This window comes from Xiphophorus hellerii, chromosome 21, assembly GCF_003331165.1.
Source record: "Xiphophorus hellerii strain 12219 chromosome 21, Xiphophorus_hellerii-4.1, whole genome shotgun sequence".
In the NCBI taxonomy this organism is placed as follows: Eukaryota; Metazoa; Chordata; class Actinopteri; order Cyprinodontiformes; family Poeciliidae; genus Xiphophorus; species Xiphophorus hellerii.
The window spans coordinates 18,541,513-18,553,581 of record NC_045692.1 but is presented as its reverse complement, the minus strand read 5'-3'; the positions used below and the strand labels follow the sequence as shown (position 1 = coordinate 18,553,581).

General features: G+C 41.1%; 1 protein-coding gene across 4 annotated transcripts in view; it reads right to left on the bottom strand.

Annotated features, from left to right (window-relative positions):
* Nucleotides 1-2,685: 2,685 nt before the first annotated feature.
* gli3 (GLI family zinc finger 3) overlaps nt 2,686-12,069 on the bottom strand; it is a 123,050-nt gene continuing 113,666 nt past the window's right edge. For 2 of the 4 annotated variants that reach the window (XM_032550729.1, XM_032550732.1), the window contains exons 11-15: nt 11,333-11,482; nt 11,054-11,218; nt 10,526-10,816; nt 8,969-9,362; nt 2,686-8,559 (exon numbers count right to left, since the gene is read on the bottom strand). In XM_032550729.1, the coding sequence (XP_032406620.1) occupies nt 6,242-8,559; nt 8,969-9,362; nt 10,526-10,816; nt 11,054-11,218; nt 11,333-11,482 (3,318 nt within the window). In that variant the 3' untranslated portion in view covers nt 2,686-6,241. The remainder of the gene's footprint in view (nt 8,560-8,968; nt 9,363-10,525; nt 10,817-11,053; nt 11,219-11,332; nt 11,483-12,069) is intronic. The other 2 variants (XM_032550730.1, XM_032550731.1) reach the window with 1 other exon arrangement.

Here is a 12,069-nt window from a genome sequence, read left to right as displayed (position 1 = left end):
CTCGTTTTGGGGTTTTTTTCATGCTGCATCACACTTTCTGATTTAGTAACTCATGATGACAGGTGAGATAATCACAGGTTTTAATATTAAGTTACATTTAAAACATGAATTATGCGCAGCGAGCTACTCAAAGTCTTTTTCTGTCAATTTTAATTATAGCTACCAAATAATTATACAAAAGAATATTAAATAAGCACAATACAGAAATGCAAGCCTATTCAATAAATTAGAATACTATTAAAAAGTTGCTAAATTCATGTTAATTACACAGACTGATTCTTTAAAGCCTTTTTTCTGATAATTGATTTCCCACTTACAACTAATAAAAACATGACATTTAAGATTAAAATCATATCAGACTAAAAAAATACAGAAATATGGGTGTAATAAAAAGTATATTTAATACCTGATTAAAGGTTATTTTAAACAGGTACTTTTAATCTGACAAATGAGTTTTTGGCATTTTGCTTAATGAGGGACTGGTGCACTTCACACAATAAAGCAGAAGAACATGTAGAAATATTGAAGCAACATGTTAAAACATCAGACAAGAATTAAAATCTCAGGCTAAAATGGGTCATGTGCATAAATACAACTGAGTTAGCAAGTGGCGTAAGAACAAATCTTTGGTGTTAGTGCCAAAGATAATTTGTCAGTTGAAAAGATGTTCGTAAAGAAGTTGAGACACAAACACGACTCGGTTACACATGACAGCAGGAACGGGTCAAAATTCCAGGAAAGTTTAGTTAGAAACTTGTTGGAAGAAAATCAAAAATTGGCATGTTTTGGAGGAAATTCTACCAAATACAAAATGTATATAAAAATAAAAGGCATTTAGGTGCTAAAAACTAATTTTGGTCATTTCCTAAAACCAGAAAAAGTTACATTTAACTTCAAAAAGTGAGAAAAATAAGTAGTGTCTTTTTAGGAAAGTTTATGTAAATACCTACTTTGGCTCTATATGAATTCCCCTTCTTAAATGTAATCACTGGAATAAATTAGCTTTTGATGATATTCAAGTTATTGAGATGAACCTTTACAGAATACACCTTTAGATTTACTCAGGATTGCACGTGTTGAGCTCTTAGGGAGTCAAAAAGATGGCCATTTTGCTCCATTTCGAAAAGTAGGGTGATGCAGGGTCTCTCTGTACTTGTACAGAATGTCCTAAAAGGGGCCTCTGATAGCAGCTGATGGGCCGTCAACCTCAAGGGTCTGTAAATACATAGAGGCTGCAGTGGGAGAACCACCAGTAAACATGTCAGCATGAATGACCCGACTGGCTAACAGCTGCTGGCTTTAATCTCAACATGAAGAGATGATAGCATGGCTGCCTTTAATGTGAATATGTAAGCAAACTAGTCATTTCTGGCTATCACATTCATAAGAGCAAAGGTCGGAGAATTACTGAGCTACAATCTAATATTGTAATACCTCAGAAGAATCAGAAGGGGGCGTCAGAGATGGATCAGGACTTGACTGCCAACGTGTAAGGAGTTTGGGTTTTTGCATTACATTGCTTCACAAAAACTCAATAAAAGTAGATTTGAGGCGTGCTACGGTGGCGGAGGGGTAAACCACAACGCATGTATGGAGGCTTAGTCCTTGTCTCAGCCGCCACAGGTTCAAGTTCCGGCCTGATGACATTCCCTCTCATTACCCACTTCCTATAACTCTCAAAATAAAGGCAACTAGAGAAAATAAAACCTTTAAAAAAATGTAAGTTTGAGCCTCATTTTTAATGCTTTATGTGCAATCAGGGCATAATAAAAATAGTTCCCAAAATGTTTTTCAATCGGAGAAATCACAGATTAAGTTATCAAACAACTGCTAAGGCAACAAGCAAAACTCAATAAACGTGGAACAATTTTTCATTCTTATTTGGTTCCCCACCTCAGTTTGCAGGTTTTTCACTAAGGATCAGGCCTGGATGTTCAGTAATGTGGTTCTGCAACATTTTTATCTGATTTTGTTGAAGATTTGCTGCCCTATTTGGCATTAATTACATTTTATGTGACTAACATTCATACTTGAACATTTTTATGATGAAACTGAATCCTATGTTCCAACATACATGAAGGGAACACTTTGTCTTTGTCCAGTCTGAGCACTTCAGCTTGTCTTTTTACAATCCAAAACTTTTTTAAGTCTCTTCAGTCTCCTTCAGTCTGAATCAGCTTGAAACCCACTGATCAGGGGAGCTGGACGCTGCGGATTTTAGTTTAATCTGACAAGCAATTTAATAGGCAGTAAGTGGGGATTGTAGTAATATTTGGGCTTTGTGTGGAACATTATCCATGTTTTTACATTTGTGTTTTATTCATTAAGTGCTTCAGCAGCTTTCTGCTGATAATCAAAGATGATCATAGCTAACTTAATTTGTAATCAATAAAATCAATTGCTGCCTGTTGCACAAGAGGTTGTGTACTTCACAGTGCTTTGGAAAAAATATTGGGATCTCTCAAATATTTGTCATGTAGCAAAATAAATGTCAGTATATTTTATGGTTTATAAATCTGTTTCATTTAATGAAATAGCATTCAGTCTTACCTCATTTCTGTGTTTTCCGCATAAGCATCTAACATTTACAATTAGATTTTCCTCTGGAAGAACAATAGTTTACATCATTTTTGTAATCTGTCTCTATAATCCAAACCTGTCACATTAAAGAAAAAATTCCCAGAGTCTGAAAATATATTTTATTTTATTTTTTTATTAAAACCATACAAACATTTGTTGTCAGTTATAAAAGTGTGACGCGGCTCTTCTGGCGAAGGTGCAGAGCTCTGCAGCCAGATCTGCCCTTCCTCTAACTGAGGGGGGGCCTGGGATTCCTTGATTTCAAAGTTCTTTATTGGTCCCAGGATACTCCACGTTTCATTTGCTAAATCTACAGAAAGAGTATTTTATTTACATATATATATATATATTTATATATATATTTATATAAAAGCACAATAAATGTGAAAACTTGGAAAATAAAAGAAAAAGTACAATGTATGTTGCAAATCTTTACTTTTCAGATATTCAGACTTTCCTTATATAAATGTTCTCTTTAATTTCCATTCAGGTTTTAAAGTTTCACCTTTTTATCAGTATTCACAATGGAAGATTGGCAGTGATCTCTCTCGTTTAAGGCACATACCTCAGCCCATTTCCTTCTGTCAAAGGAAATGATCTCTACTTCTTTGAAATAACAAAAAAACAGAACTCCAATGCACAGCTACAAAAATAACAAAAGTACCCAAGGACAAATGAAAAAACACAAAAACAAACACTTTGTACCTCATTGTTCCAATGTTGAGTGAAAGGTAAATTCCTCAATATTCAGTGCGCAGCGGCAGAAAACTGCAAGGCAAAACTAACACTGCTGGACAAAGTCACTGCAATACTTGATGGCAGTACGCATTAGGGGTGTGACAGCACACATAAGGTTGGTACAGGTACGCCACGACAGCACACAGGCAAATGCAAATGCAAAATGTTCTTTCAGTACTTACTAGTAAGATTTTTGTACTGGCAGAGGATAAGCAAGGACATTTGTTAACATATGTTATTTATAACATGTTATTTGTTATTTTTTAGTTTGAAAATAACTTACCTCAGCGTCAAATAAAAAAGGTCCAAAACTTCTTTAGTGAAAAAAAAATGCTTCCATTTCTTTTTAATTTCAATTGAAAACTTAAATCCAAACAAAAGACAACACAGAAAAACTAGGTAACTTCTCCTAATTTGAAAACTCTGTATCAATAAGCATTTAATAGTGATTCACTGTTTGAACACTAGGTGGCGCATGTGATGAACCTAGGGGAAATTAAAAGTGTGTCTGAACTACGCAAAGCATAACTTAGGTGCAAGGAACCTATTTTATTTCACCCCCGCCTGTCAGCTCTGTGTGTTTCCATTATGGGGTCCTAAACCAAACCGCTTGCAGAAATGATGCACACTGAGGCTGTGAGGCTCCTCCACTTGCAGGAGTGTTGCTGCTTTTCTTATAAGTGATCCGGGTCCATAGATCTCCCCTAATACATGGTGACTCTTGTGTTGTTTTGTAGTGGTTGAGGTATAAAACCTGAGAAAAGCCTCTCCAGATGGTGGAAGTGTGAAACTAGAATAGATCGTAAAAGACCTGAGCAATCCCAAATCCTGTGTATGTACAGGGGAGAGACCAATGAATCTGCAGAGAGATTACTCTAAAGACCTTAATTAGTCACTTTAAACTTTATAAGAAGGTATAACTACTAGTAAAATTAAGGAGTGGGGAACATGATCTTATTCTGAACTTTATCACATTTGTCATATGCGAAGCTGAAATTAATTAACTTATCACAGAGGAATTTTGTAACCATACACAGATGTCTAACAATTAAAATATGTGGAAAGAATCATGAAGAAACAATAATCACATACACAAGTATGTCTGCTTCTTTCAATCTTGAAAAACATTACAAGTTTGAATCTTAAAAAAATGCCTGTGACAAGACCATTACTCCTACAGTAGCTGAAATCACAAGTCTGCCCTTCGTTTAATTAATTTAAATAGTATTTCAACTGATTTTATTCATGTATTTAAAGCTAAAAGCTGTGAAACACAGCAATATTTAGCATGGGTAGCTGGGTTTAAATGTTTTTAAACAACAATACCAACTACTTTTGTGATGTTTAAACAGGAAGAATCCTGGGGTAATTCAACCAGTACAACCAGTACCACCTTCCCATCATTAAGCTCCTCCTTTAGCTCAGGATCCATGCAACCCTGTTCTGGGAATCTGGTTTAGCCCTGATTCCTGCTGTGGGTTAAGTGGTTAATGAAAAAGGTTCCTGCAGCAGAAATTCGTTTTAGTGTCTGGTGGTTGATGGTAGAATAACACCTGATGTCAAATGTATAAAAGACATATAATACTGCTTACCATAAGCCCTCTACGATATGAACATTGGACTTGACAACCTGCCAATGTTCGTTCTTCATTGTTGGCATATCACTGGAAACCCTTACTCTACACCCTGCTAATCTTCAGAGTCATGCTTGTAATTATTGCCAGCCATTCTTGCATTGGATTGGTTTGGAGTTCTTTAAAAAGTCTCCTAATCTAGTCATCTTTTCTCATAGTATTTAACAAAAAAACAGTAAAAAGCTTCTTTGACTAGGAGTGGTGATCACCTGCGACTGACCTATATGTCATCTGACTGCATGTACCATCAAGTAACGTCTGTACCATGGTGGATCAAGGACGTATACATGAGCCATCACACCCCTAGTACACATTCTACATTTTAAGAGCTTTGGAGAAAACAATACATACAATTTACAATCAAACAAAAACACGTCATGTTTACAGGACCTCTATGCTGAAGACCTTTTCATGAGCTAAGACATTTCAAAACCATAGAAGTACTCATATCGATCCATGTAACCACACGCAAAGCACCAAGATTTATAGAACAGAGCGTCCGTTTACAGATCAGTTCTGAAGAGTTGTAAAATCCAACATCAAAAATCGAACCACAAACAGAATACAGAAAACACCTCTACAAACACTTGTGAGTACCTTACCAGACTAACTAAAATAAAGCCATTAAGATATCAAGTAGACAACGATCTACAGAGGCTGAAGACTTGGAGTTGTAGTCCATTTTTTTGTTTGTTTGGGGGGGAGGAGGGTTGACAAAAATACCACTTGGTAAAACTTGGTCAAAGCACTGAAACATTTTACAGATTTACAAAAGCAACACAAACAAATGAGAATATAGCACAAATTAAAACTATGATGTATAAAGTTGTCCCCAGGGCCTTTTAAACTGACGACCCATGTCTCAGCCACTGTGTGTACCTGTGACGTTAGGAAGGCTGGCACATGGGGCTAGTCTTTCTAGTCCTATAGACAGTGTTCAAGGTTTAACTGGAGTTACATGCATTTTTACAAACAGCTAAAACAGTGACACAATACTGACTCAAGGAAGATGAGCTTTGTCTCTCCAGCAAATACAAAGAAAAGGGCTTCCAAAAATAGCCTTGATTCCAGAAAAGGAATATAATTTTATCTGTACATATTCATGGCACATCCCTGTTCTGTTTGGGATGATATTTTCCTAATGTAAAATGGTTTGGGAACGGTAACTTCTTATAAAGTTCTTTTAATTGCCACTTTGTGTGTCTTAATCTTCACATACACCAATTGTTTTCCTCTTTCTGTTTCCATTCTATATCCCTTTTGGAGGAGAAAGTGGAGAGAAGGAGCAGCTATTGCATTATAGCTAAGAACTTGCTCTCCTCGGCGAGGGTGGTGAGGAGGGAACTCATGTCTCCAATGGCCATGTTGCTGAGACCGGGAGCAACGCTGTTGAAGGTGGTGGATCCTTGAGGTGTGGTGAGGCGTGATGAGGTCCTCGACAGGCCCTGGAACATAGAGGGGCTCAGTACCTCAGAGACCAGGCTACCCTGATCGTAGCCATCCTCCAGGATGGCACCAAAGTCCAGATTTACCCCTTCGTCTAATATTCCTGAAACTTGGCCATCAACTGTGCTGCTGACTAGGTCTGTACCAGGGGAGGGAAGGGCATTTGTGGTTCTGTTGCAGCTGCCTGGTCCCTCAGATGCTGCCATGGACTCTAACAAACTCTGCTCTTTCAACACAGGGAAGGAAGAGGACTTGCAGTCGGCTGATCCGTAAGTGAGACAATCTGAAACGGTTTGTACCATGTTTCCATGATCTAGGTTCTCTAGTTTTAGCCCTGATACATCGCACACAAGAGAACATTGGTCTCCACTCCTCTGTAGCTGTTGGGGTTGGCTGGGGTGTTGGTCAATTTCATTCGACTGTGGATTGAAGTACTGCTGGGTTTTGACTACATTTTTGTAATTGTTTATTGGTGGATATGGAGCATGTACTGGTCGATTGTGATCTGGAACGGTTCCCTGGGACAAGTTGGGTACACTGTCCATGGAGGCCCGGGTAAGCATGAGGTTGTTTCCAATCTGCCACATGGTTCTGCTGTTGTTCTGTTGGAAATGACTCTGTTTCGAAGGCCCACTAGACATCTGCTGTTTAAGACCTTGAGGAAGAGCCCCATTGGTACCCTGTGAGATGTTTGACATGCTGGTACCTCTCATCTCCATGCAGGAGTTGGGCAGTGTCTCCAGCTTCACCCCAGTGTTAACATAACTAGTACTTTGCGACTGGTTGGCCTGTGGGCAGCTGCCGTGGAAGTCCACAGACACCTGCTGGGGAATTAGCGTGTTTCGTAACCTACCAGTTGATGCAGTTGTTGGCTCAGGCCACCTCTCGCACTGCATATGGTGGCTTTGCAACCTTTGAGGAGACCTCTCAACACTACCTGAGCTTACTTCATTCCACTGAATGGGAAGCTTACTAGGACTCTTCCTCTCTAGTATCTGCTGCGGCTGGAGATAGTGAGATTCAGGGAAGGTACAGTTTACCCCTGCTTCCACAGTGGGGTAGGAGTTGTCCCTTTGGCTAGAATGTATTTGCCCTTCATTTTGAATGTATGAACCACCACCCATCTGATCTTGGGAGTGCAGATACTGCACCAAATCATCTGGCAAAATATCTTCATCTCCAAGAAATAAGCCGGCTACACCATCATCCTCCATTGCCAGGGCTTCCAAGGCTGCATTTTCTGCAATGCTGCCAGTGTTTGTTGAATGCTGTAGGCCTCTCTGCAGGTTGCCCTCTGAGCGTGTGTAGTTCTGAAGGCTAAAACTTCGATATTCAGCTGTAGAGTTATGAGCCAGAGGAGGAAGAGGATTGAGATTATTAAGGCTGTTGAATCGTTGAACTGGAGGCAGACTACAAGTTTCAGGAGCCTGTGTCCGCACTGGGTCACTCGCCCTTCGGTTCCCATTCAGAGTTCCCTCGCCAGGATAAAGAACCCTCCTTCTATAACCTCCGTGCCCCATAAACCCATTGTTGTACCTTCCAGCGTCTTCACCACAATGGGGTGGTCGGACTAAAGGCGGTAGACTGTGATTGCTGCCACCCTCCTCCATCATGGCCATGCGGGTCTTCAGACTCATGCGTTCCATGTTGGGTAGAGGCGTTGGGGGTGGGCCGCCTGTAGCTGCTGCGTACTTTGCCTTAAGGTGGTAATGCTGTGCAGGGGTTAAATTGAGCATCCCTCGTGACCCGCCTCCTCCTCCGAAGCCAACTCCTCCGCCTCCACAACTCCCACCTGAGAGTGCTCCAACGCCTCCTCCTACTACTCCACCTCCATACTGGCTAGCCTCACTGGATCGACGGGAGGCGTCTGTGGAGATGGGGTCATAAGAGTCAGTGGAGCTGAGATTGTGGAGGCGGCGGTGGTGCTGGGACGGCATCATGCCATCACCCTGGGAAGCCTGGCTGGAGCGCCGACTGGAGAAGCAGGGAGAGATTCCCGAAGAGCGTCGGCTGCTGCTCAGGTAGGCTGAACTGGAGGCGCTCCCGCTGCTATCGCGCCGGTCTTGGAGCAAATTGAGCACTGTTAGCTCCGTGCTGGCCAACTCAGTGTGAGCAGGTGGCTGAGGAGCAGGCACCCCCCACTGCCTGCCCAAGCACGATCCTGAGAAGAGCGGAGGAAGAACGTTAGGAAGGCTAAAGAGAAACCAAGGAAAATGAAGTGTGATGAAAGAAATATTACAGGAGGATTAGAGAAAAGAAGCCAAGAAAAGTTAAGTGTGGAGAGATCTCTCCAACAGATGTTACCATGGACAACTAGCTGCAATTGGCCATGAAACATCATATTACATGCTGTTCTCTCTGATATGATGTACATCTTGATACTATTTTGCAGTGGAACAGAACCTCTTTCAACATTTGTTTTCCCTGAACCCTTAGGCAGAGCCAGTAAGATGGGAATCAGAATCATTCAGCTCTGTAAATTCTGTCTACAGGTGTTTTGGAGTAATAAAATGAACACAAGATGTGAGGCCTGTGGAAATTTAACAAAAGTTTCACAAAGTTACACTTACCCTTCCCCAGGATGTTGGGCATTGCCGAACTTTTAGGGGGTGGTGTGGGAGACAGGGACCCAAGCCTGGGCAGCGCTCCGTTCACCTGCTTTAGCCTCTCCATCTTCATGTGCTCCATCCAGCGCAGGGGCCGGCCGATGCTTCGCCTCGCCTGCAGGGTCAGCATGGCCGCGGTGGCCGTGGACACCGTGGAGTCCATAATGGGGGCTGGCTCGCCCTCGCACTCTTCCTCCACCTCCTCTTCATTTTCCTCTTCCTGCTCGTCCTCCTCCAGCCCCTCCCCTGGCGAGCGTCCGGCGCTCACAGCAAGCTGGACTCCACTGCTGGGATAGGCGCTGATGGGGGACTGGTCACTGCTGCATGTAGACTGACCGCCAGGGCTTGGCTGAGACGTCTGATGGATGCAGATAAACAGAAGGCAGCAGCATAATTAAAAGTTTAAATCAAAATCATGCAAATCGACACATATCATGACATGACAAGGACGCAATGTAGTGCAAAAGATGGAATTCCTGTAATATTGTGAAAGTTTGCACTACTGGGCACTGAATGTTTGAGCGCCCTCTATGAGATGCACCAATATACATTTTGTTGATTTTTTTTTCTGCCCTAGGTGTTCATTAATTAATAATGTTAAGCATATGAAATAACCGTTTCTGTAAAACAAGATTTTTACCAATTTAAGACAAAATGAGAATCTTTACCTTCCTATCTTACCAATTATATCAACAAATCCAGCATGTTCGATGAAGAGCAGAAGTTGAAAGCTTAAAAGAATAAAAGAGAGCAGCTTTCTGTTATCTGATGAAAGTCTCACTATCTCACGCTTTCATACATTTAATAAAACAGCTTCTTTTAAAATAGCTTTTCAAAACTTTTTCAATTTTAAACACGTTATTGACACTGAAAATAGCTGATATTTAGACTTCTTCACTCAGTTACGGCACCCACTGTGAAGAGTGTTGAAGCCACCCTTGACCAGGTAGCATGACGAGTTTACTGATCATAAAAAAAGATTATTTGTTGAGCTGGTCATTAATGAAGGTCAATCAAGGTTGAAATTCTCTTGGTCATTTGATTACTTAAAGGTGCATCTCAAATTATTTTTTTTTTCCAAAGGCATGAGCAGTGCTCACAGGAAAGCATTGTAATGATAAAAATAACAGAAGTGCTAAAAAAAGAGAGGAAATAATATTTTTTGGATGGTTGTGGTGAATTGGAGATGGAGAACCAGATTGGGAACACATTTGGCATGCTTATAGTGAAAGTCTGGCTGGCAGACTTTCCTCCAAAGCAGCAGGATGAGATGAAGGGCGAACGAATGTAGTGTCAAACCCATCTCACCTGATTACCCACTGTCCTTAGAAAGGAATGGAGAGAAATGCCGAAGCATTTGGATAGAGGAAAAGATGTATTCATTAGAAGAGGTCAGTGTGAAAACCCTTTCTTCAAATACACAGGCATTGAAAGCATAAATGAATTATTGTTTGAACGTTAGTAAACTAAAGACAATATGAGTCAGTAAAGTGGATGTTTAAGCAAAAATTGAAGTCTTACCATTGGCTTCTCTGTCTTGATAGATTTCACCTGCAGACATTCATCTTGTTTTGAGGTAGCGTGGTTGTACTCCCTTTGGTCCGTGTATCCACCCAGGGGCAGCTGTCCAGGTGACCTGCCCTGGCTGTTGCCTCCAGGTTCCCGAGGCTGAGGTGGAGGGCGTGGATAATCGCCACGCTGTTTCTTGGTGACATGCGCCTCTGGCCCGTGTACCGTCTTTACGTGCTTCCGTAAGGAGCTGGGGTCTGTGTAGCGCTTAGTGCAGCCCGGGATTTTGCACACGTACGGTTTCTGAAGGAGAACGAACATCATAATTGAATGAGTTTATTTGAATTGGCTTCCTACACATTTGTTATGTCATAATTGCACACTCTACATACTATCAAAATAATTTTGGGGCCATTTTCAAACTTTACAATTATTTCTACAGAGGTCAGGTTTTAAATATGAAACAATACAACTGAAGGATGTATTGTTTACATCCTACATCCTCTGTTGTCCCTACAGATGATGGACCTATGTTAATACCTCATTGGAGTGTGTTCGGTTCTGATGCTTGGCCCGATCCGACGCGTTGGAAAAAGCCTTGTTACAGCCTTCGTGTTCGCACACATAAGGTTTCTCACCAGTATGGGAACGTAAGTGAGTTTTCAGGTTTTCCAGGCGTGAGTAGGCCTTAGTGCAGCCTTCAAACTGAAGATGGAAAAAAATTATCCCATACACTTTAGCTTTTTACATGTATAATAACATGCACAATACAATATCATCTGCAAATAGGGTTATATTGACATTTATGAGGATCCTTACTGTGCACTTGTGTGGTTTTTCCCCAGTATGTCTGCGCATGTGGACCACCAGCATGTACTGTGCCTTGAAGGGCTTCTGCTCTCGAGAGCATTCCTCCCATCGGCACACAAATTCCTTCTTTTCTCCGTGGATGTGGTCATTGTTGATGTGCTAGGGGGACAAAAATCAAATTTTGTTCATTTTGAAAAAACAACTTTACTGCGCTTCTCCATTTAATTGTTCTGAAAGGTCATTTCCCTTTCAGGTTTTTATCCTTTTACTAATTTATCCTTTCGCAAAGTGAAAAAAGGCTTTTGAGACTGCGTTTGATCTGAGTGAGATTTTCAAACCAACCCTGTCACTTGACATGAGTTTGGGGCCTCGTCACTCTGTGACAAGAGCCGACAGTTGTGCTGTGGTTGCAACTTCCAAACTGTGGCTTAGGAAGCACAAGAAATGGCAGAGGGGTGAGAAATCAGAAATTCAGTCAAAGCTTCTGAAATATGAGGCCATTGTAAGTCCAGTCAAGCATTTCAACTTTCTGTTTTTCTTTTTTTTCCCACTAAACTGTGGTTTAAAAACAGGAAAGTGGTAAATGTTGAAAGAATAGAAGAGGTGAAGAGGGGAGGGGAAAAAAGCTACAGCCCTCTGGGGAAAAAGTCAACATCAGGCCCCTCTTTAAGAGACAACAGAGAGGTGGCCTCTGGAGCGCCTTTTCTGATGGCAATTTAAACCCGGAGAAACGCGATATCCTCAAG